At 46.9% G+C, this 22981-nt stretch overlaps 1 protein-coding gene across 2 annotated transcripts in view; it reads left to right on the top strand.

Moving 5' to 3' along the window:
* ULK2 (unc-51 like autophagy activating kinase 2) overlaps nucleotides 1-22981 on the top strand; it is a 149578-nt gene that overhangs the window by 91683 nt on the left and 34914 nt on the right. For both annotated transcript variants that reach the window (XM_032215046.1, XM_032215047.1), the window contains 6 exons: nucleotides 612-783; nucleotides 4340-4403; nucleotides 9555-9692; nucleotides 13416-13561; nucleotides 15673-15753; nucleotides 21281-21570. In XM_032215046.1, coding sequence (XP_032070937.1) covers nucleotides 612-783; nucleotides 4340-4403; nucleotides 9555-9692; nucleotides 13416-13561; nucleotides 15673-15753; nucleotides 21281-21570 — 891 coding nt within the window. The remainder of the gene's footprint in view (nucleotides 1-611; nucleotides 784-4339; nucleotides 4404-9554; nucleotides 9693-13415; nucleotides 13562-15672; nucleotides 15754-21280; nucleotides 21571-22981) is intronic.

Here is a 22981-nt window from a genome sequence, read left to right as displayed (position 1 = left end):
GAAAATTGATTGAGTAACTTTGGGCCAATTACCAGGAGGTAGTGAGTTCTAGTTCTACCTAAGGGATGAAAACCAGTTAGGGGGACTTTGGGCCAATCACCATGAGATGGTGAGTTCTAGTCCCGCCTTCCACGAAAACCAATTGAGTAACTTTGGGCCAATTACCAGGAGGTAGTGAGTTCTAGTTTTACCTAAGGCATGAAAACCAGCTGGGGGATTTCGGGCCAATCACCAGGAGAAATTTCCTGACAGTGAGAACAATTAACCAGTGGAACAGAAATTGCTTCCAGAAGTTGTAAATGCTCCAACACTGGAGGTTTTTAAGATATTGGATAGCCATTTGTCTGAAGTGGTGTAAGGTTTCCTGCCTAAGCAGGGGGTTGGACTAGAAGACCTCCAAGGTCCCCTCCAACTCTGCTATTCTATCTCAGTTGCTCTTCTCTGCACTTTTTTCAAAAGTCTCAAACATTCTGGCTGGGGAATTCTGGGAGTTGAAGTCCGCAGGGTCTTCAAGTTGCCAACACCTCTGCTATAGGGTGATCATAACAGGTGGGATTTCCCCACCTGCCTTTGCAAGCCTGCTGCCTCTGACTCCTCCACCTTCTCTCCAGTCCCTTCCAGATATGCAGCACATCCAAGAAGACAACCTGTCCTCTCCTCCCTTGGGGCCTCCCAATTACCTTCAGGTATCTAAAGATTCGGCCAGCACCAGTAGCAAGAATTCCTCCTGCGACACCGATGACTTCGTCCTCGTTCCACACAACATCTCTTCCGACCAGTCCTGTAAGGTTCCCACTGGATGAGTAAACCAGCTTCCCCCCACAATTCTCGCTTTCCTCTTTGCTTGACGCTTTAACTGACCTCCCCCGAGGAGTGTGGCAGGGTTAGGTTGTGCGTTTTGTAGCAGGTTTGATTTGTATTAAAGGACCCTCGTGGGTCGGTCACTGGGGACCAGAGGTTCTGTCTTCCTCGGACTCTGGAGGCCGTCTTCTCTCTCGTGGCACGACTAAACCGCGCTCGTCAAAATAGCGGTGATAAAATCGCGTCGCTAAAACCGTGACGTCATCACCGCCGCGACAACAGCGCGGCAACAGAAGGGCGCTTTAAAACGGCGCCACGGCAGAAAGCCGATTTCAATTAAGGTAAGGGTTAGGATTAGGTTTAGGGGTTTGTTTTAGGGTTAGGTTTAGGGTTAGGTTTAGGGTACTGAGTGCTTGGGAATGCGCGGATTTGCCCTCCGCGATTATGTCATCGTTGTAGGGTCGCGTTTTTCCTTAGTGCTTCGAACGGCGCGAATTAGTCTTCGCGCTTATGTCTTCGCGGATAAGGGCTTCGCGGATTTGTGGTGGAACCCTTCTCTCTAGCAGTGTGTGTGCTTTGGGCTGTTCTGCGTGTGGTATTTATATGGTTCCTGCTGTGTGTGTGGCTTTTTAGATGTTTATTGGGGTGTTGATGCCTGGTTATTACTGTGTTTCCCCAAAAATAAGACCTACCGTATAAGCACCTTTTTCCCCTCAAAAAAAGAGGCTGAAAATCTCGGTGGGTCCTATACACTGAATACAGCATTTTTTGCCTCCCAACCCCCCCCTTTGCAAAAATGGCCCTGTGGAGGGTTTGGGAGGCTTCCAGAGAGCTCCTGGGGGCTGGGGAGGGCAGAAATGAGTGAAAAACGGGCCGTTTTCTGCTCAATTTTGCCCCTAGCCCCCAGGAGTTCTCTATAAGCCTCCTAAAGGCTATGCATGCACTTTTTTGATGAAAAAGGGGGCATTTTTGCTCATTTGGAAGGGGGGGGTACCCCCAGTAACACACTACAAGCCTCCTAATGGCTATTCATGCCCTTTTTTTGGAAAAAAAAATGGGCCCGTTTTCGCAAAAAACCCAGGCCATTTTCGTGAGGTCTGTGAGTGCAAAAACTTTTTTTTTTTAATTTTCCTCTTCAAAATCTTGGTGCGTCTTATACGCCGGTGCATCTTATAGTCTGAAAAATACGGTAATCTGAAAATAAGCCCTAGCATGATTTTTCAGGATGCTCGTAATATAAGGCCTGCCCCAGTTAAGATTGTCAGGGACACGGTGGCTAAGACCCTGAGCTTGTCGATCAGAAAGGTTGGCGGTTCGAATCCCTAGCACTGCGTAATGTAGTGAGCTCCTGTTACTTCTCCCAGCTTCTGTCAACCTAGCAATTCGAAAGCATGTAAAAATGCAAGTAGAAAAATAGGAACCACCTTTGGTGGGAAGGAAATAGCATTCCTTGCGCCTTCGGCGTTTAGTCATGCCGGCCACATGACCACAGAGACGTCTTTGGACAGCGCTGGCTCTTCGGCTTTGAAACTGTTAGTTTCATTTCAGCAGACAAGCCCAGATAGACAGTTACCGTATTTTTTGATGTATAAGACGCACCTTTCCCCCCCTCCCAAAAAAAGAGGGTGAAAATCTGGGTAAGTCTTATATATTGAATACAGCATTTTTAGCCTCCCAAACCCCCACCCTTTTCATAAAAAATGGACATGCAAAGGGTTTGGGAGGCCTGCAAAGTGCACCTGGGGGCTGGGGAGGGCAAAAGCGAGCGAAAAACGGGCCATTTTTTGTTCCTTTTTGCCCAGCCCCCAGGAGCACTCTACAAGCTTCCTAAAGGCTATGCATGCCCTTTTCTGGCAAAAAACACCGGGGCTATTTTTGTGAAAGATGGACCATTTTTGCTCGTTTTTGCCCACCCAGCCCCCAGGAGTGCTTTGCAGGCCTCTCAAACTCTCTGCATGCCCCATTTTTCACAAAAAAAATGCATCTTATACTCCGGTGCGTCTTATACTCCGAAAAATACGGTAGTTTCTTAAGTTTCTGTTTCAATTCTTTGCACAGACTCAGATCTGCTTGAGCTCCCATTGGCTGACTTAGTTGCTATGCCTTTTCATTGGCTGACCTTGTTCCCATGTCTCTCCCAGTCATGAATATTTGAACAGGGAGTTGAGAAGTTTTGTACCCAAGCTTTTATTTTATTTTATTTTATTTCTTTTCCATTTGCCAGGGCACCAGTATTTACACAGTTGTCTCGGATTCAACGGGATCAAAAACATGTTTTGTTCTCTCTCTTATCAGAGAGAAGTGCCAGTTCAGAGGAATACATTCCTCTTTTGAGTTCCTTGTCTTCGTGACCCTTTCCTTTCCTGAACTCTGGTAGAGAGAAGGAGACCTTCAAAGATCAATTTTTTGTTTACAAAACCAGAGCAGGAGGTGGTGGGTATCGAATTGCAGTTGGGAAGAATGTCTAGGCTCACGCCTAGGTGCGGCTTTAATTGCTTTATTGCAGACAGTGGAAAAAAGAAAACAGCTTCATTTGTTCCACAGCAGGGGTGTCAAAACTCGATTTCGTTGAGGGCCGCATCAGGGTTGTGTTTGATCTTGGAGGGCCAGGAGGGCGTGGCCAGCTCGATGTCAGTCATCTGGGAGCACCTGTGGTGGCCAATAGCAATAGCAGTTAGACTTATATACCGCTTCATAGGGCTTTCAGCCCTCTCTAAGCGGTTTACAGAGTCAGCATATTGCCCCCAACAACAATCCGGGTCCTCATTTTACCCACCTCGGAAGGATGGAAGGCTGAGTCAACCCTGAGCCGGTGAGATTTGAACAGCCGAACTGCAGAACTGCAGTCAGCTGAAGTAGCCTGCAGTGCTGCATTTAACCACTGCGCCACCTCGGCCAGGAGCTAATGCAGGACTTCCCTGAGACCCTCGCTCACCCTCCTAACCTCCTTCCTTCCCTCCCTCCCTCCCTCCCTCCCTCCCTCCCTCCCTCCCTCCCTCCCTCCCTTCCTTCCTTCCTTCCTTCCATTTTCCTCATTTCCTCCTTCCTTCCTTCCATCCATCCATCTCTCCCTTTCCTTCCTTCTTTCCATTTTCCTCCTATCCTCCTTCCTTCCTCCTTTCCTTCCTTTTCCTTCGCTCCCTCTCTCCCTTTCCTTCCTTCTTTCCATTTTCCTCCTATCCTCCTTCCTTCCTCCTTTCCTTCCTTTTCCTTCCCTCCCTCTCTCCCTTTCCTTCCTTCCATTTTTCTCCTATCTTCCTTCCTTCCTTTTCTTCTTTTCCCTTCCCTCTTCATTCTCCTTTCTAGAGTTGGGAACAACTAGCACATACGTGCAAGGAGAACCTTTATCTTAGGCTTAAAATGGCCGAGGTTGGAGACCCCTGTACAAATGCCTTGCCCTGTCAATGTTGACTGGACTGTCGTGTTCTGTTAGCTTGTTTATCTGAAATTCTGAATTGATAGTTCCTCGAGTGGGATATCGCAAGTGGACAAGTGTGTAAAAGGAGCCTGTTGTGCGATCCATCTCTTTTCCCTGCAGATGATCTCCCCCTGGCCACCACCGTGGGCCGGAGAGCCTCGAGCGAGTTCCTGATGTGTGGAGGGTAAGTAGTTGAGTTGACTTTACTTCATTGTCACTGCATCCCGTACAACGAAATTAAATGCTGCCTTCTGTGTACATGATAACTTCCGTGTACATGATAACACTTGAGAGACCGCCTACTGCCAATCACCTCCACACGACCTATTAGATCTCATCGATTAGGCCTCCTCCGAGTTCCATCCGCTGGTCAATGCCGACTGGCAACCACGCGGAGGAGAGCCTTCTCGGTGGTAGCTCCGACCCAATGGAACGATCTCCCCGTGGAGATTCGTACCCTCACCACCCTCCAGACCTTCCGCACAGCCCTCAGAATCTGGCTATCCCGTCAGGCCTGGGGCTAAAGATTGTAACCCGCCCGAATGGTATGAATGTTGCGTTTTAACCATGTATTGTCTTATATGTAAAAGTCTGTTTTCCCCCCTTCCTTTGGATTGTGAGCCGCCCTGAGTCCCCCCAGGGAAAAGGGCGGCATATAAATAAACCTTCTAATCTAATCTAATCTAAAAAAAAACAAAGACAAAGGTGAGACAGAATATCACGAAATCTGGGACAAATGGTACCGATGGTTAGAAACTAAGGGAAAAGGCCGGGACAGAAAAACACAAGACAAGTTAAGAATTGGAAAATTATGGTATTAAGTTTATGTGACAGGTAGGAATCGGATATGTATTTGTATGGTTAGTAATCAGGTAGAAGAAGGGATTAATGGACAGGTAATCTGACTGACTACATCTACCTATGTAATGGATATGAAATGTAATTGTCGTACGATCCAAAAATTATATGGAAATGTTTATGCCAGAAATGTCGCACTACGTCCAGTGTTTTTAACGTTTATCTAATAATAAACTTTTTGTTTAAAAAACCCCATAAAACAAAAACACACATCCTTCACATGCTATATAATTAAAACTGAAAATATTGCATTAATATTTCACTATACAGTATAGAAGCCGTTTTTCAGCCTATTTCTCCTTGTTTTTATTGTCCTGTATCGCCTGCCGGATGGTAATAGTTCAAAAAAAAAAAGAGGAGGGGAGCCCAGGATGAGATGGATCTTTAGGGATGTTTTGAACCTTCTTAAGGCAGCAAGAGATAAAAAGCTCTTCCGTTGACCCTCTGGAGCGCTAACAACCACAGCTGAGCCTAAAACAGTGTTTTTCAACCACTGTGCCGCGGCACACTAGTGTGCCGTGACATAGTGTAAGGTGTGCTGTGGGAAAATTACTTTATATATAGTCAATATAGGCACAGAGTTAAATTTTTTTAACATTTTCTAATGGTGGTGTGCCTCGTGATTTTTTTCATGAAAGAAGTGTGCCTTTGCACAAAAAAGGTTGAAAAACACTGGCCTAAAATGTCCGTGGTTAAGTGGGTTTTGCCCCATTTTATGACACTTTTTTTGCCACAGCTGCGAAGTGAATCACGGCAATTGATAAGTTAGTAACCCAGTTGTTAAGTGAATCTTGGCTCTGCTCCCTTTCCCTCCCCCCAGATTTTGCTCATCACAAAAGGGGACCGTGTGGCCTTGGGACACAGCAACGGATCATAAGTATGAACCAGTTGCCAAGCATCCATAATTTCGATCATGGGGATGCTGCAAAGGTCGTAACAGTGAAAAATGACCCTGTTGGATTTTTCAGCGCCGTCGTAACTTTGAACGGTCACTGAATGAGCCTGTTGTAAGTCGAGGACTACCCATGTTAGCCTTTTCATCTGAAAATCTCAGCGTACGCCCTACAGAGACAGAATCCCAGAATTCTCTCCTCTGATGGAAGTCGCTAGGCTGGAAGTTGTTAAGAGTTTTTTCAGCTCAACACACTAAGTAAATTATTCTGCCGGATTCATTTAAATAAGAAACTTCTTTATATACAGTGATATAAAGTAGATGCATGTGCTGGAAGGAATGTCCATCTGTGTTTAGTTCCAATCGGGGGGAAATTATTTGCATTTTTTATATTGTACTAAATCAGGGGTCTTCAAACTACGGCCCCTGGGATGGATGCGTGCACCGAACGCTTGTGTTGCTGCAGAGAGTCTCCCCCTTTGGGGTCTCTTTGTGCGGGTCGGAGGGGGGCAGAAATTCAAACTTGGGGTCTGCTTCAGCCTCCTGGTTGGGGGGCTTTGGGCGAAGGCTGGAGGGAAGAGCCGCTGAGGACCTCGTTCCAGTGGGGCTGCATCATGGCCTGGAACTGGCTGACCATCTCAGCCTGCTGAGCCTCCAGGCGCCGGCACCTGGCCTTGCACTCCCATAGGTTTCCGCTCTGATTGGAAAGCCCATGCTCCTAGTCCTCAGTGAGGTGCTTCTGCTGAGTTCTCCTTCTCGGTCAGATCCAATTTGAACTGAGCTGTTGTGCCAACTCTTTCTCATGGAGGCTGCTTAGCTCCAGCAACTGCTTCCTGTTGGGACCCTAAGGAGCCCGGGCGGGCAGGCGAGGAGAGGATGGCAAGGCGCCCCTCGATGTGAGTGACATAGTGTTGGCCACGCCCACCCAGTCACATGATCACCTAGCCACACCTGCCCATTGGGCAGATCATATTAGTGGTCCTTGGGATTTACAATGATCAATTTAGTGGTCCCTGAGGTCCAAAAGGTTGTCGACCCCTGAATTTAGGCTTAAGCCAGGCTCCGAGCCACCAAACAGTCCCCATTGGCTGACCTGTTCCCATGTCTATTCCAGCTCATAATTACTTATATACCGACAGAAGTGACTTCCCTGCCTCCCGCACTCCCAAGCGTGGGTTTGAACCACCCCATCTGGAAGGTGTTCGGAGCCGATGAGCTGAACTCAGACTTTTTGGGGAAGGGAGGGGGGAGACAGAAACAGGCCAGAATCTTAGCCCCAGCTGGCCGTCTTCCAGGGAAGCCGGCAACCTTCGCTCTCTGCATTTGCAGCCCCAGGTGCCGAGAGCAAGCAGGTGCGTGCATGCCCTTCCCTCCCTCTGCCCAGGTGGCTCCCTGCTGCTTTGTTGACTATCCAAGGGACAAGTTACATCATCTGTTTTCTTCTTTTCTTCCCCCGGGGTCCTTTTCCCAAGACTCCTGACTTTTATGAGCCTTGAATCAACAAACTCGGGCCATCCCGACTTCTGAACTTCCTGTTCTCCCTTTCCCTGGTGGGTTTTCCTAGAAAGGGAGGTTTTGTTTTGAAAAGCTTTAAAGGGGAAGGAGGGGGGAATCAGGGCTCGGCGCCCGCCCGCCATATCTCAAAACAGCCAGAAAGAAAAGGGAGAGGAGAGGCAATCCATTTCTTTTTTAAAAAAATGTTTATATCGCAACCTCTTTCTTTCTTCTTTTTCTTTTTTTAAATATTGCATGCCCGAATTTTCCAGCTGTTGGAAGAAATGTCCTCCTGGGTTCAGGTCCAAGTTGGGGGGTGGGGGTGGGGGGAAGGACACTGGAAAGATGGTTTAATGGTGGGCAGGATCACATGGCTTGAGCTCCTAAAAACATGCTTCCAGATGTTGCGTGAAGAAGAAAAAAAGAGAGAATAAAGGGACTTGTTGAGAATTCCCGAGTTTTTTATACTCTCTGTTCAGCCCCGCCTCTCTGTTTCCTGTTTCTGTGTAAGAAATGTATTCTGATTGGTTGTCAGACTCCCAGGGGTCTTAGCTAACTTTGTAGGCTGTGTGTCTTTTGAGCCATGGGAGTTTCTGTGGCAGGCAAATACTACCTTTGTTATGTAGACTAGCCCAGCCTTTAATGGCTAATTGACAGAGGGGGGGGGGCGCAGCAAGCTGCAGGGTGCTCCTTTGTCTTTAGAAAACATGTTTCTCCCTTTTCACATCTAGGGAAATATAATATTCTGCCTTTTTTTTTTAATTAGCAGATTTTTTTATTATTTTTTCCCTTCTACAACATCTTACAGTCATTACATCAACATTGTTATGTCATCATACCTGTACATGTATATAATATTTCGCTTCTATATTTACACACCTTTATAGACAGTTCTATATATATATTTATATATAGTTTTTGGCTTAATTTTATTCTTGTTTTGCAGCCATTTGTACCAATTGTTCCAAATTTCATAATATTCCGACTCTTCTTTATCTTTTAATTTCAGTGTTAATTTGTCCACCTCTGCACAATCCAAAGTTTTTTTATCACTAGTTCATCCGAGGGGGGTATTATTTTGTTTCCAGCATTGGGCAAATGCTATTCTAGCTGTAGTTAGCAGATGTGTTAATATGTACTTAATTTTCTTTGTATATTTCCCTTTGATTATTCCCAGTAGAAAGATTTCGGGTTTGTATTTTATCTGTTCTCCTGTAATTTCTTGCACCCATCTCCAAATTTTTGTCCAATATATTCTGCCTTTTCAATATTTCCCATGATATTTTATTCTTCCCAGAGAGGGGTGGGTGCTAACTTCCTTCTGTTGAAAGAAATGTCCTTCTGGGTTCAGCTCCAAGTGGGGAAAAAGACACTGGAGACATGGAGGCTGCTTGGAAAGATGGTTTATTGTTGGACAGGGCCACATGGCTTGAGCCCTGACCAGAAAAGGTGATCACATGTTTCAGTGTTGATGGAGAAGAAGAGAAGGGCCGAGGGAGGGGCTTGCTAGGCTTTTTATAACCTGTTCAGTCCCACCTCTCTGTTTCCTGTTCCTGTGTAAGAAATGTATTCTGACTGGTTGTCAGACTCCCATGGTGCCATGCAGGGGGCTACTCTCTAGGCTGTGATGAGTTCTCAGTTGCCTTGTGGGTCAGTTGAGTAATATCCCTTCCCCCTACAGCTGCAGTGAGGAGAAGTCTTTATTATGTAAAGTGGGCTGGCCTGGCCATCTTAATGGCCCATTAGCTGGGGATGGGCAGAAAGCTATAGGCAACTATTCTGTCTTTTAAAACATGTTTCTTTTCACATCCAGAGAAATATTCTGCCTTTTCAATATTTCCTAGGATATTTCATTTTTCTGGGAGAGGGCTGGATGATAACTTCCCACACTTCAAAGCCAGCCCTCCTCCGTGAGCGTTCCCTCCCCTGTGAATTAACAACGGGCAACCTCCAGTCTCTTTCGTGCTCTTCGCCATCAACACTTTAGCCATGAAAGTTTCTCTCCGTGGAGAAGAGGACTTGGTGGCACTCCTCGTGGCCCAGAAGTTGTCCTGCCTTTCTTCATTGTAGCTCTTTGTCCCTCATCTGCAGGCAGTGCCAGCCTTCCGTTTCTCCCCGGAGCGAAACGGTGCCCATCCCTGTCCCCACTCAGCTACGGAACTACCAGCTCATAGAGCAGAACCTGACGTCCGCCACCAGCCCGGGGTCAAATCCGCACGGGTCACCAAGGTAAGATCTCCCAAGTCCCTGAATCTTCGGCTGGGTTCTGACTGAAGCTTCCCAAGAGCCTGAAGCAAACTCCTTGTCCCGACAAAAGCCCCTTTTATTAATTGACGGTGGATTCTGCTCCTTCACATCCAGCAAAGTCTTTCGAGGGAGGATTTACAGTCACAGACCTCATCTGGCTTGGAGAGCTGCCAGGCCGATATCAGCAGAACTTGGCAAGGAGTCTTGGAGAGCCACAAACCAATGAAACGAACTAATTGTCTCCTGCAAACTCCACTCCCCTTTCGCTCCTCTTTTATTCCCCATGGGAGGGGCCATTCATCGTTCACCTGTAGCCTTACTCCCAAGTTGACCCCTGTTTTTTAGCTGTTCCCTTCATCTGTCAACTCTGCACATGCACACACTGGGAACAGGCTCCAGCTGTTCTTCTGCCCCACTGATGTCCAACTCCGAAGGCAGCTGATAACTGGCATACAGCCCTGGCCCCCTCTCTGCCTCCGACACAGAGCCCTCATCCGAGCCTTCCCCAGACTCCAGGACTGGCCCATCTTCCTCCCCAACCTCCTCACTGCCCGAATCTGCTGCCAGCCACAACATTGACTTACAACCACAATTGAGCCCAAAATTGTTGTTGCTAAGCAAGTGTTAAGTTGCTCTGTGAGTTTGGCCTCACTTTACGGCCTTTCTTGCCATGGTCGTTAAGTGAATCACTACATGTGTGAAGATAGTCACAGGGTCGTTAAGGGAATCTGGCTTCCCCATTGCGTTTGCTCATCAGAAGGCCACAAATGTTGATCCCATGAATGACTCTGGGACACTGCAGCTGTCATAAGTACGAATCAGTTGCCAAGCATCCAGATTTTGATCCCGTGACCACGGGGATGCCACAACGGTCGTAAGTGTGAAAAACGGTCACGAGTCATTATTTTTCAGTGCCCTTGTAACTTTGAAGGGTCACTAAACTAAACTCTTGTAACTTGAGGATTACCTGCATTTGACTGGCTTCCCCAGCGAAAATCAGATACAGGTAGCCCTCGACTTACGACCACAATTGTGCCCAATATTTATGTTGTTAAGTGAGACAATTGCTAAGTGAGTTTTGACCCATTTCCCCGACCTCTCTTGCCACAGTTGTTAAGCGAATCGCTGCAGTTATTAAGTCACACGATTCACTTAACGACTGCTGGGATTTGCTTAGCACCCCCAGGGCAAAGAAAAGAAAAAAAGGTGAAATTGGGTGGGAGCCACTTAGTGAACGCCTCGCATAGCAATGGGATTTTTAATTCCAATTGTAGCCTTACGGAGGGGACTGGCTGTACTCCACCTCTGCCTGGCGGATGATAGATCCAGATGTTTTTTTTTCTTTTAATGTATTTCTAAGCCGAATTTTCCTGGAGTGAAATGGAGGGGCCTGGTCCAAACTTTGCCTTGTAGAAGCAGCTCAACCGGCAGGCAGCTCCGTTAGGTAGATAGAGGTCAGCGGATTGGGTAGGCAGGGAGAGAGAGACAAGAAGAGGTAGCTAGAGACAGACAGATGGCAGACAGACAGACAGATGGGTATAGCTATAGGAGACCAGATTAGGTGGGCAGGGATGGATGGATGGACGGATGATAGAGAGAGAAGAGACGAGAGAGAGATGTACACACACACAAATCCTATACTTTCTACACTACACTACACTACTATATACTACGCTACACTACTCTATACTACCCTACACTACTCTATGCTACACTACACTACTCTATGCTACACTATGCTATACTCCTTTGTACTACACTACTCTATACTATACTACTCTTACTACTCTATGCTACACTACTCTATACTACGTGACCCATCAAAACCGCGGAGGACAAAATCACGCTCGACGAAAGCGCGCATGTGACCTCATCACAGCGCGACGAAAAAAATTAAAAATTGAAATAAAATTAAAATTAAAGCAAGCCGATTCACATTAGGGTTAGGGTTAGGTTAAGGGTTAGGGTTAGGTTTAGAGCGTTAGGTTAAGGGTTAGCGTTAGGTTTAGCGTTACGTTAACGGTTAGGTTTAGGGTTAGGTTTAGGGTTAGGTTTGGGGGGGTTAGGGTAAGGTTTTCGCTTTATTTTTACATTTTTTGATCACAGCGCGATGTTTTCGTCGCACTGTGATGACGTCAAATGCGCGCTTTCGTCGAGCGCGATTTTGTCCTCCGCGATTTTGTGGTGGAACCCTATACTACACTATACTACTCTATGCTACACCACACTATACTGTACTGTACTGTACTGTACTATACTATACTATACTATACTATATGCTACACTACTCTATACTATACTATACTACTCTATACTAAACTACACTATACTACTCTATGCTACACCACACTACCGTATGCTATACTATACTATACTATACTATATGCTACACTACTCTATACTATACTTAGCCTCTACCTAGGATCAAACTCACAGCCTCCTAATTGTGAGGCAAGAGCTCCACCTCTAGGCCGCCACACTACTCCACACACACACACACACACACACAGAAATGCAGAGAGAGAGAGAGATAGGTATAGATGTAAATCAGGGGTGGGTTCTAGTCGGTGGTACTGCTGCTTTGCTCGTGTGCACGCTCGCGTGCAGGCGCAGTCCAATAGAAATTGTTGATCGCATGCACAAAACTCCAAAACGAGACGGTGGCAGCGACTGGGGAGACAGTTCGGAGGCATGGCCAGCCTGGGTCCCTGCTGGTTTTGCAACCCAGGCCGGCATCCCACTACCGGTTGGGACGCAGCTCTGATGTAGATATGGAGAAATAGACATAGATAACCAATTTTGTTCTATTTTGTACAATGACAATGAAGACTAGGTAGGTAGGTAGGTAGGTAGGTAGGTAGGTAGGTAGGTAGATAGATAGATGATAGATAGATAGATAGATAGATAGATAGATAGATAGATAGATAGATAGATAGATACAGAGAGAGAGAGAGAGAGATTAGGTAGGTAGGTAGGTAGGTAGATAGATAGATAGATAGATAGATAGATAGATAGATAGATAGATAGATAGATAGATAGATAGATAGATAGATACAGAGAGAGAGAGAGAGATTAGGTAGGTAGGTAGGTAGATAGATAGATAGATAGATGATAGATATTAGGATAGATAGAGATTAGGATAGATTGATAGAATAGATAGATAGATAGATAGATAGATAGATAGATAGATAGATAGATAGATAGATAGATACAGAGAGAGAGAGAGAGAGATTAGGTAGGTAGGTAGGTAGGTAGGTAGATAGATAGATAGATAGATAGATAGATAGATAGATAGATAGATAGATAGATAGATAGATATTAGGATAGATAGAGATTAGGATAGATTGATAGAATAGATAGATAGATAGATAGATAGATGATAGATAGATAGATAGATAGATAGATAGATAGATAGATAGATAGATAGATAGATAGATAGATATTAGGTAGGTAGATAGGTAGGTAGGTAGGCAGGCAGGCAGACAGACAGACAGACAGATAGATAGAATTGTATATATATGTGTATGTACAAATATCCTTGCTGTAACTAAGGAAATAGTCAAAGATTAAACATTTGGAGATTGCCCTTCTGTCAGGATGTTGCCAGATGGGCAATATATACAGATTTTCCCTTCGTTTTCCCCTGGGTGTCTTAGCTTGTTATTCTGGGTTTCTTTTATTAAACTTTTTCTCTTCTCCTTTCAGATCTGGGGCAGTGCGGCGGTCAAACACCAGCCCTTTGGGCTTCCTGAAGACCGGTTCCAGCTCCCCGGTGCAGGCGGACACTGTCCAGACTATGGGGCGCAGGCTGTCCACAGGGTCTTCGAGGCCGTATTCCCCTTCACCGCTAGGTGAGCCCCAAAATTACAGCACCAGCCCAAAATCGTGATCTAAAACCCAAGGGGCAAGAAAGAGAAGAAAGGGGGAAAGGAAGGAGGGAGGGAAGGAAGGAAGGAGGGAATGTAGGAGAGAAGGAAGGGGGGAAGGAAGGAGAGGAGGAGAGAAGAAAGGAGGGAAGGAAGGAGGGAAGGAAGGAAGAAGAAGTAGGAATGTAAGATAAGATGGAGTTATGGGATGGTAAGAAAGCAATTTCAAGTATATTGTCAACTGTAGGGGGAAAATTGTTATAAATACATATTATTAATAACAGTTATGAGATCATATAATTGTGAATGTATATATGAAATTAATAAAAAAATAAAACCGAAGAGGCAACCTCTTTGGGCCTCTACCGGTCATCCTCGACTTATGACCGCAATTGAGACCAGCATTTCCGTCACTAAAGCGAGATGTTTGTTAAGTGAGGTTCCCCCCCCCCCCATTTTAAGACCTCTCTTGCCACCGTTGTTAAGCGAATCACTATAGTAGATAAGTTAGCAACCTGGTTGTTAAGTGAATCTGGCTTCCCCATTGACTTTCCCTGTCAGGAGGTCGCAAAAGGAGATTGCGTGGCCCCTGCGACGGTCATAAGTGTGAACCCGCTGCGAAGCATCTGAATTTTGATCACCTGATCGTGGGCCTGATATGAAGGTCGTAAGTGTGAAAAACGGTCCTAAGTCACTTTTTTCAGTGACGCTGCAACTTTGAACGGTCACTAAATGAACGGTTGTAAACCGAGGACTAGCTGTATAGTGTTTACGGAGAGCGATTATGCTGTAATCCTCGGGCTGGGCTGTGACTGGGGAGATGCTGGTTCCAACCTGTTTTTTTTACTCGCTTGTCTGGTGATTTTGCATGGGGTTTTTCCCCCCTGATTTTAGTACAGGTGGTCCTCGACTTACAACGGCTGATTCAGTGACCATTCGAAGTTACAGCAGCGCTGAAAATAGCAACTTATAACCATTTTTCATACTTATGACCCTTGCAGTGTCCCCACAGTCATATGAGCTACATTCAGACCTTTGGCAACTGATTCATATTTATGACGGTGGCAGCGTCCCGGGTCATGTGATCTCCTTTTGCGACCACCTGGCAAGCAAAGAGGCGAGCATGATTCACTTAAGGTGACGCAGTGGTTAAATGCAGCACTGCAGGCCACTTCAGCTGACTGCTATCTGCAGTTCGGCTGTTCAAATCTCACCGGCTCAGGGTTGACTCAGCCTTCCGTCCTTCCGAGGTGGGTAAAATGAGGACCCGGATTGTTGTTGGGGGCAATATGCTGACTCTCTGTAAACCGCTTAGAGAGACCTGAAAGGCCTATGAAGCGGTATATAAGTCTAACTGCTATTGCTATTAATAACCATGTTACTAATTTAACAACTGCAGTGTTTCACTTAACAATCGGATATGCCTGCCTGCCTGTCTGTCTATCTGCCTGCCTGTCTATCTGTCTCTATCTGCCTTCCTGTCTCTCTGTCTATTTGCCTGCCTATCTGCCTGTTTGTCTGTCTGTCTGCCTGTCTGTCTGTCTGTCTATCTGTCTATCTCTGTCTGCCTGCCTACCTGTCTGTCTATTTATCTGCCTGCCTGCCTTCCTGTCTCTCTATCTGTTTGCCTGCCTGTCTATCTGCCTGTTTGTCTGTCTGTCTCTGTCTATCTGCCTGTCTGTCTTGTCTGCCTGCCTTCCTGTCTGTCTATTTGTCTGCCTGTCTGTCTATTTGTCTGTATGTCTATTTGTCTGTATGTCTCTGTCTGTCTATCTTCCTGCCTGTCTGTCTATCTGTCTGCCTCTGACTGTCTATCTGCCTGCCTGCCTTCCTGTCTATTTGTCTGCCTGTCTGTCTATTTGTCTGTCTGCCTGCCTGCCTGCCTGTCTGTCACCCTGCCTGCCTGTCTGTTTTTTTATCTGTCTGTCATAAAATGGGACAAAACTCACTTAACAAATGTCTCACTTAACATCAGAAATCTTAGCTTCAATTGTGGTTCTAAGTCAAAGACTACCTGTATTTGCATTTTTTTTGGGGGGGGAAACAAACTCGACAATTACTTTATTTCCTCCCCTCTCCCCCCCCCCCCCCCCCAGTTGGTACCATACCTGAGCAACTTGGGCATTGCTGTTGCGGGCAGCTGCAAGGGCACGAAATAAGGGGCCGAAGCTCTTCAGGTGAGCCGTTTCTATTTTTCGTCCTGTTTCCCCACCCAATCCGAGTTTTAAGGGAGAGTTTTTTGTCTGCTGTGAAGAAGGTACAAAGCCTCAAAGATCCCTTTTGCTCAATTTTGAAGCCTTCCCAACCAAGCACGTTCAGAAGGCTGGTGGTGATAATTTGACTGCTTAAGAGGCAGAGGGCAAGGAATTGTTAGACGACAGGCCAGTTCTGTTCTGGGTTTCCAAGGCTCTGGGTGCTCCGTTTGGTAAGAGACGGGAGGGATGGAGAATTATCTCCAAGACTTTTAGGAACCAAGTCATGGTACGTCCACCAGTGGTATGTGAGAAAGAGAGAGAAAGAGATGAGATGTAGAGGGGAGAGAGAGATGAGAAAGATGAAAAATGATGGGTGGATGGAGAGAGGGGTAGGTGGGTGGGAAAAGATGATGGATGGATGAGAGAAAAGGATGGATGGATGGATGGACAGATGAGAAGATGATGGATGGATGGATGACAAAAGACGATAGATGGGTGGATGGATAGATTGACGGGTGGGTGGGTGGGTGATGGATTGATCAACAGAGATGATGGATGGATGGATGGATGGATGGATGGATGGAAAAAGAGGAATAGATATGTAGATGGTTAGGTGGATGGATGGATGGAAAAAGAGGAATAGATATGTAGATGGTTAGGTGGGTGGGTGGGTGGATGGATGGATGGATGGATGGATGGATGGATGGGGAGAGGGATGGGTGGGTGGATGGGAAAAGATGATGGATGGATAGATAGATGAGAGAAAAGGATGGATGGATGAATAGACAGATGAGAAGATGATGGATGGATGCCAAGATGATGGGTGGGTGGATGGATGGATAGATAGACGGGTGGGTGGAAGATGGATGGATCAACAGAGGGAGATGATGGATGGATCGATAGATGGATGGATCGATAGAGAAAGAGATGGATAGATATGTAGATGGGTGGGTGGATGGATGGATGGATGACAAAAGATGATAGATGGGTGGCTGGATATATTGACAGATGGGTGGGTGGATGATGGATGGATCAACAGAGATGGTGGATGGATGGATGGGAAAAGAGGGATAGATATGTGGATGGATGGGTGGAGAGAGGGATGGATGGGTGGATGGGAAAAGATGATGGATGGATAGATAGATGAGAAAAAAGGATGGATGGATGGATACATAGATGGGTGGAAGATGGATGGATCAACAGAGGGAGATGATGGATGGATCGATAGATGGATGGATCGATAGAGAAAGAGATGGATAGATATGTAGATGGGTGGGTGGATGGATGGATGGATGACAAAAGATGTTAGATGGGTGGCTGGATATATTGACAGATGGGTGGGTGGATGATGGATGGATCAACAGAGATGATGGATGGATGGATGGGAAAAGAGGGATAGATATGTGAATGGATGGGTGGAGAGAGGGATGGATGGGTGGATGGGAAAAGATGATGGATGGATAGATAGATGAGAAAAAAGGATGGATGGATGGATACATAGATGGGTGGATGATGGATGGATCAACAGAGGGATGATGCATGGATGGGTGGAGAGAGAAAGAGACGAATAGATATGTAGATGGATAGGTGGGTGGGTGGGTGGGTGGATGGACAGAGAGAGAGATTATGGATAGATGGACGGAGACAGACAGATAGAGAGGGAAACCTACCTACCTACCTATAGGCTAGGTGGAGACTGACTGACTGATTGCAGCTAGGTAACCAATCCTTGCTAGAACAGGGCTTCTCTAGGCATCCCATCTCTATCTCTATACGACTGAAGTGCCATAGAGGCATTTGAGAGAGAGAGAGGTCAGTAAATGGAATGGGGTGATGGAGATTTCTTCCCTTGCCTGACCTTGTCTTTCTGGGCCCCACCATGTGCTTGGATGCCGGTCAGATGCTTTCTGTGCGCATGGCCCCTTGAGAAGGACTTGTGAGGACAAGTCTCAGCCGTCACCCAATTGGCCTGGAATGAAAAGCTCCCGGAGACTCTGCGAGGGCTTTGTTCTCGTCCCTTTGTAGCTCATGAAAGGCTTCCTTTGAGCCACTGGGGTGACCTGGGATGACCAGAGCTTTCTTCCCCTCTTGGTCCTCCTCCCCCTCCCTCCCTCTCTCCCTCCAGTGGCGGATGGTTTTTCTCACCACGCTCATTATGCCTTCCTTCAGCGGGTGGCTTGAAAAGAACGGGTTGGTACAAGCAGCAGATGGGAAGGACTCTCCAGTCCATGATCCCCAGCCAGTATGGTTGAAGATAGTTAAGGAACTGGAAGCTAAAACATAGAGTTGCAAGAGTTGGGTCTAGTCTAGTCTAATGAAAAGAAGGACCAGGGGAGACATGATGATGTTGTCAGTTGAGAAGTTGTGTCCAACCCATCGTGACCCCCTGGACCATGTTCCTCCAGGCCTTCCTGTCCTCTCCCATCCTCTGGAGTCCATTGAAGCTCACGCCGACTGCTTCGGTGACTCCATCCAGCCCCCTCCTTCTCTGCCGTCCCCTTCTTCTTCTTTTGCCCTCCATCGTTCCCAGCATGAGGCTCTTCCCCAGGGAGTCCTTCCTTCTCAAAGGCCAAAGTCTTTGAGTTTCCTCTTCAGGATCTGGCCTTCTAAAGAGCAGCCAGGGTGGATCTCCTCTAGGACTGACCGGTTCGATGGCCTTGCAGTCCAAGGGACTCAATGCAGGAGTCTTCTCCAGCACCAGAGTCCAAAGGCCTCCATTCTTTGGCGCTCAGCCTTCCTTATGGTCCAACCTTCACAGCCATCCATTGCAACTGGGAAATCTATAGCCTTGACTAGGCTCACTTTTGTTGGCAGGGGGATGTCTTTGCTTTTTAGGATGATGTCTAGATTTGACATCGCTTTCCTCCCCAGGAGCAAGTGTCTTTTAATTTCTTGGCTGCAGTCCCCCATCTGCGGTGATCTTGGAGCCCAGGAAAATAGCAATAGCAGTTAGACTTATATACCGCTTCATAGGGCTTTCAGCCCTCTCTAAGCGGTTTACAGAGTCAGCATATTGCCCCCAACAACAATCCGGGTCCTCATTTTACCCACCTCGGAAGGATGGAAGGCTGAGTCAACCTTGAGCCGGTGAGATTTGAACCGCTGAACTGCAGATAGCAGTCAGCTGAAGTGGCCTGCAGTACTGCACTCTAACCACTGCACCACCTCGGTCACTAAAGTCTGTCACTCCCTCCCTTTGTTCCCCAGCTATTTGCCAGGAATTGAGAGGGCCGGATGCCATGATCTTAGTCTTCTTAATGTTGAGTTTCAAGCCAACTTTTGCACTTTCCTCCTTCACCCGTATCAAGAGGCTCTTTAGTTCCTCTTCACTTTCTGCCCTTAGAGTGGCATTGTCTGCATATCTTGAGATTGTTGATATTTCTCCCAGCAATCTTAATTCCAATTTTTGATTATCCAGCCCCGCCTTTCTCATGATGTACTCCGTATAAATAAATACGTTAAATAAGCAGGGCGACAGTATACAGCCTTGCCGGACTCCTTTTGAACCAATCAGTGGTTCCATGTCCAGTTCTCACTGTTGCTGAGAGACATGATAGCAGTCTTCCAATATTTGTGTGGCTGCCCCAAAGAAGAAAAGTGGGTCAACTTATTCTCCAAAGCAGGACAAGAAGCAACGGATGGAAACTATTCAAGGAGAGAAGCAACCGGGAACTAAATAGAAACTTCCTAACAGTGAGGACAATTAACCAGTGGAACAGCTTGCCACCAGAAGTTGAGACTAGACTTATCTGAAATGGCAGGGCTCTCCTGCTTGAGCAGGGGGCTGGATTAGGAGACCTTCAAGGTCCCTTCCAACTCTTTATTCTATGGATGGATGGATGGATGGATGGGAAGAAGGGAGGGAGAGAAGAAAGGAAGGAAAGATGGGGAAGAGGAGGGAAGGAAGGAAAGGAAGGATGGAAAGATGGGGGGGGAGGAAGGAAGGTAAATGGATGGAAATTAATCAAGGAGAGAAGCAACCTGGAACTAAGAAAAAACTTCCTAACAATGAAAACAATTAACCGGTGGAACAGCTTGCCACCAGAAGTTGAGACTAGACTTATCTGAAATGGCAGGGGTCTCCTGCTTGAGCAGGGGGCTGGATTAGCAGACCTTCAAGGTCCCTTCCAACTCTTTATTCTATGGATGGATGGATGGGAAGAAGGGAGAGAGAGAAGGAAGGAAAGATGGGGAAGAGGAGGGAAGGAAGGAAAGGAAGGATGGAAAGATGGGGGGCAGGAAGGAAGGTAAATGGATGGAAATTAATCAAGGAGAGAAGCAACCTGCAACTAAGAAAAAACTTCCTAGCAGTGAGGACAATGAACCAGTGGAACAGCTTGCCACCAGAAATTGTGTGTACTCCATTACTGGAGGTTTTTAAGAAGAGACTGGACAGCCATTTGTCTGTAATGATACAGACTCTCCTGCCTTAAAGCAGGGGGCTGGACTAGAAGACCTCCAAGGTCCCTTCCAACCCTGTTGTTCTGATTTATTCTGTCAATTCCAGTGCCTCTGGAAAGCACCTGTTCAAAGGAGCTGCTTTTAAAAAAACATCTGGGCAAGACAGATGGTCTGTAGGGCTGTATGCATTACTCCCCCAGGTCCAAAAAGAAAAGGGGGAAACGTGATCCTAGTTTGCTTTTGGGGGTGTCTCAGCAGGGATTTACCGGCTAAGGTTTGGAGACATGAACTGCCACAAATGTTAGTCTGGAAGAATAAAACTTCAGGTAAAGGGCAGAACACAATGTATTTTGAAATTTGGGACTTCAAGATGGGTGGGCTTCAGCTCCCAGAATTCCCCAGCCAGAATGCTTTTAAATGGGTGTACGTCAGTTGTCAGGCTGGCTGGGGAATTCTGGAAGTGAAAGACCACCCATCTTAAAGCATTCTGGGAGTTAGAGTTAACTGAGAACTTAGCTTAGAATTCTGGGACTTGAGGTCCACCAATTTTCAAGCATGCTGGCTGGGGAATTCTGGGAGTGGAAGTCCACCCCTCTTAAAGCAGGCTGGCTGGGGAATTCTGGGAGTGGAAGTCCATCCCTCTTAAAGCATGCCAGCTGGGGGATTCTGGGAGTGGAAGTCCACCCCTCTTAAAGCAGGCTGGATGGGGGATTCTGGGAGTGGATGTCCACCCCTCTTAAAGCATGCTGGCTGGGGATTTCTGGGAGTGGAAGTCCACCCATCTCAAAGCCTGCTGGCTGGGGAATTCTGGGAGTGGAAGTCCACCCATCTCAAAGCTTGCTGGCTGGGGAATTCTGGGAGTGGAAGTCCACCCATCTCAAAGCCTGCTGGCTGGGGAATTCTGGGAGTGGAAGTCCACCCATCTCAAAGCCTGCTGGCTGGGGAATTCTGGGAGTGGAAGTCCACCCACCTTAAAGCAGGCTGGCTGGGGAATTCTTGGAGCAAAATGCCATCCATCTAACAGTTGCCAGGGCTGAAAAATGCGGATGCAAGTCCGTGGTTGACCAGATGCCCCAAATCCCCTAATATTTCTCTTCCTCCCTGCCAGGTTCCTCGGCAACGCAGTCCCAGTCTCCACAGTCCCTCCTGTTGACAGGAGCTCGACTGCAAAACACGCCCACCCTGACGGACATTTACCAGAATAAGCAGAAGCTTCGGAAGCAGCATTCCGATCCCATCTGCCCATCCTACACAGGCTGCAGCTACGGCCATTCGCCCCAGCCCACCCGACCGGTCAGTCTGGGGACCTCGCCCACCAAACACATGGGGTCATCTCCAAGGAGCTCGGACTGGCCCTTCAAAACTCCCCTGCCGACTATCATTGGCTCCCCCACAAAGGTGAGTGTGAGAAGATGCTGTGCAGATTAGCAGTTTGGTTCCATGGTGAAGGCACCAGTAGGGGACCGTGAATTCTAGCCCATCCTTAGTTATGAAAGCCAACTGGGTGACTCTGGGCTAATCACCAGGAGATGGGGAATTCTAGTCCTGCTTTAGGCACGAAAGCCAGCTAGGTTGTTAGGTAAGCTCCCCGTTGGGAGAGCGAGTGCGTTCAGCGGAGCGTTGGGAGAGTTGTGTTGGAGAACACACAAACCAGCATACAGAGACAGTTTAAATAAGCTTTTACTTTCATGGAAATAGAGGTATCAGAGTCCATCAAACAGTCCAAGGATAAGACAGTCAGTCATCAATGTCTTTCAGTTAAGGGATAATCCAAACTAACATAGTCAAGTATCATATAATCAGTTCGGTACACAAAGTTTGCTAACAGTTGCAAAACTTACAATAGCTCAAGGCACTTTCTAACAGCCAGCTTCCAAAACACTCAGATCAGATCAGCCCAGCATCTAACGAACAGAGAGCTAACAGTCGTTCTGGCTCCCTCTTATGGCCGATTGAGGAAACAGCAACCAATCACATTTACAGTATGATTTAAAGAAACAGGTACAGCATTGCTACATGATTTATATATTGCCAACCCAACAGTTAGATTATATTCCTAACATGGGTGACTTTGGGCCAATCACCAGGAGACTATGAGTTGTAGTCCTGCCCTCGAGTAGAAGTCAGCGGAGTAACTTTGAGCCAATCACTGGGAGACTGTGAGTTCTAGTCCCTCCTTTAACATGAAAGCCAGCTGGGTGACTTTGGGCCAATCACCGGGAGACTGTGAATTCTAGTCCCTCCTTTAACATGAAAGCCATCTGGGTGACTTTAGGCCAATCACCGGGAGACTGTGAGTTCTAGTCCCTCCTTTAACATGAAAGCCATCTGGGTGACTTTGGGCCAATCACCGGGAGACTGTGAGTTCTAGTCCCTCCTTTAACATGAAAGCCAGCTGGGTGACTTTGGGCCAATCACCGGGAGACTGTGAGTTCTAGTCCCTCCTTTAACATGAAAGCCAGCTGGGTGACTTTGGGCCAATCACCGGGAGACTGTGAGTTCTAGTCCCTCCTTTAACATGAAAGCCAGCTGGGTGACAGATGTTCATGGCTTTTGCCTCATTTTATGACTTTTCCCCCACCGTTGTTAAGCAAGTCACTGCAGTTATTAAGTGAATCGTGCAGTCATTGCACAACTCTGGCTTTTCCCATTGACTTTTGGCTTGTCAGACAGTCGCAGAAAGGGGATGGCATGGCCCTGGGACAGCCCAGCTCTCATAAATTCATGCCAGCTGCCAAGCGCCCAAATCTTGACCCCCTGGCCACAGGGATGCTGCAGCCGTCACAAGAATGAACTGTTATAAATTGAA

This window comes from Thamnophis elegans, chromosome 4 (genome assembly GCF_009769535.1).
Source record: "Thamnophis elegans isolate rThaEle1 chromosome 4, rThaEle1.pri, whole genome shotgun sequence".
Lineage (NCBI taxonomy): Eukaryota > Metazoa > Chordata > Lepidosauria > Squamata > Colubridae > Thamnophis > Thamnophis elegans.
Note: the sequence above shows the minus strand (reverse complement) of the source record. Positions and strands in the feature narration are given on the sequence as shown.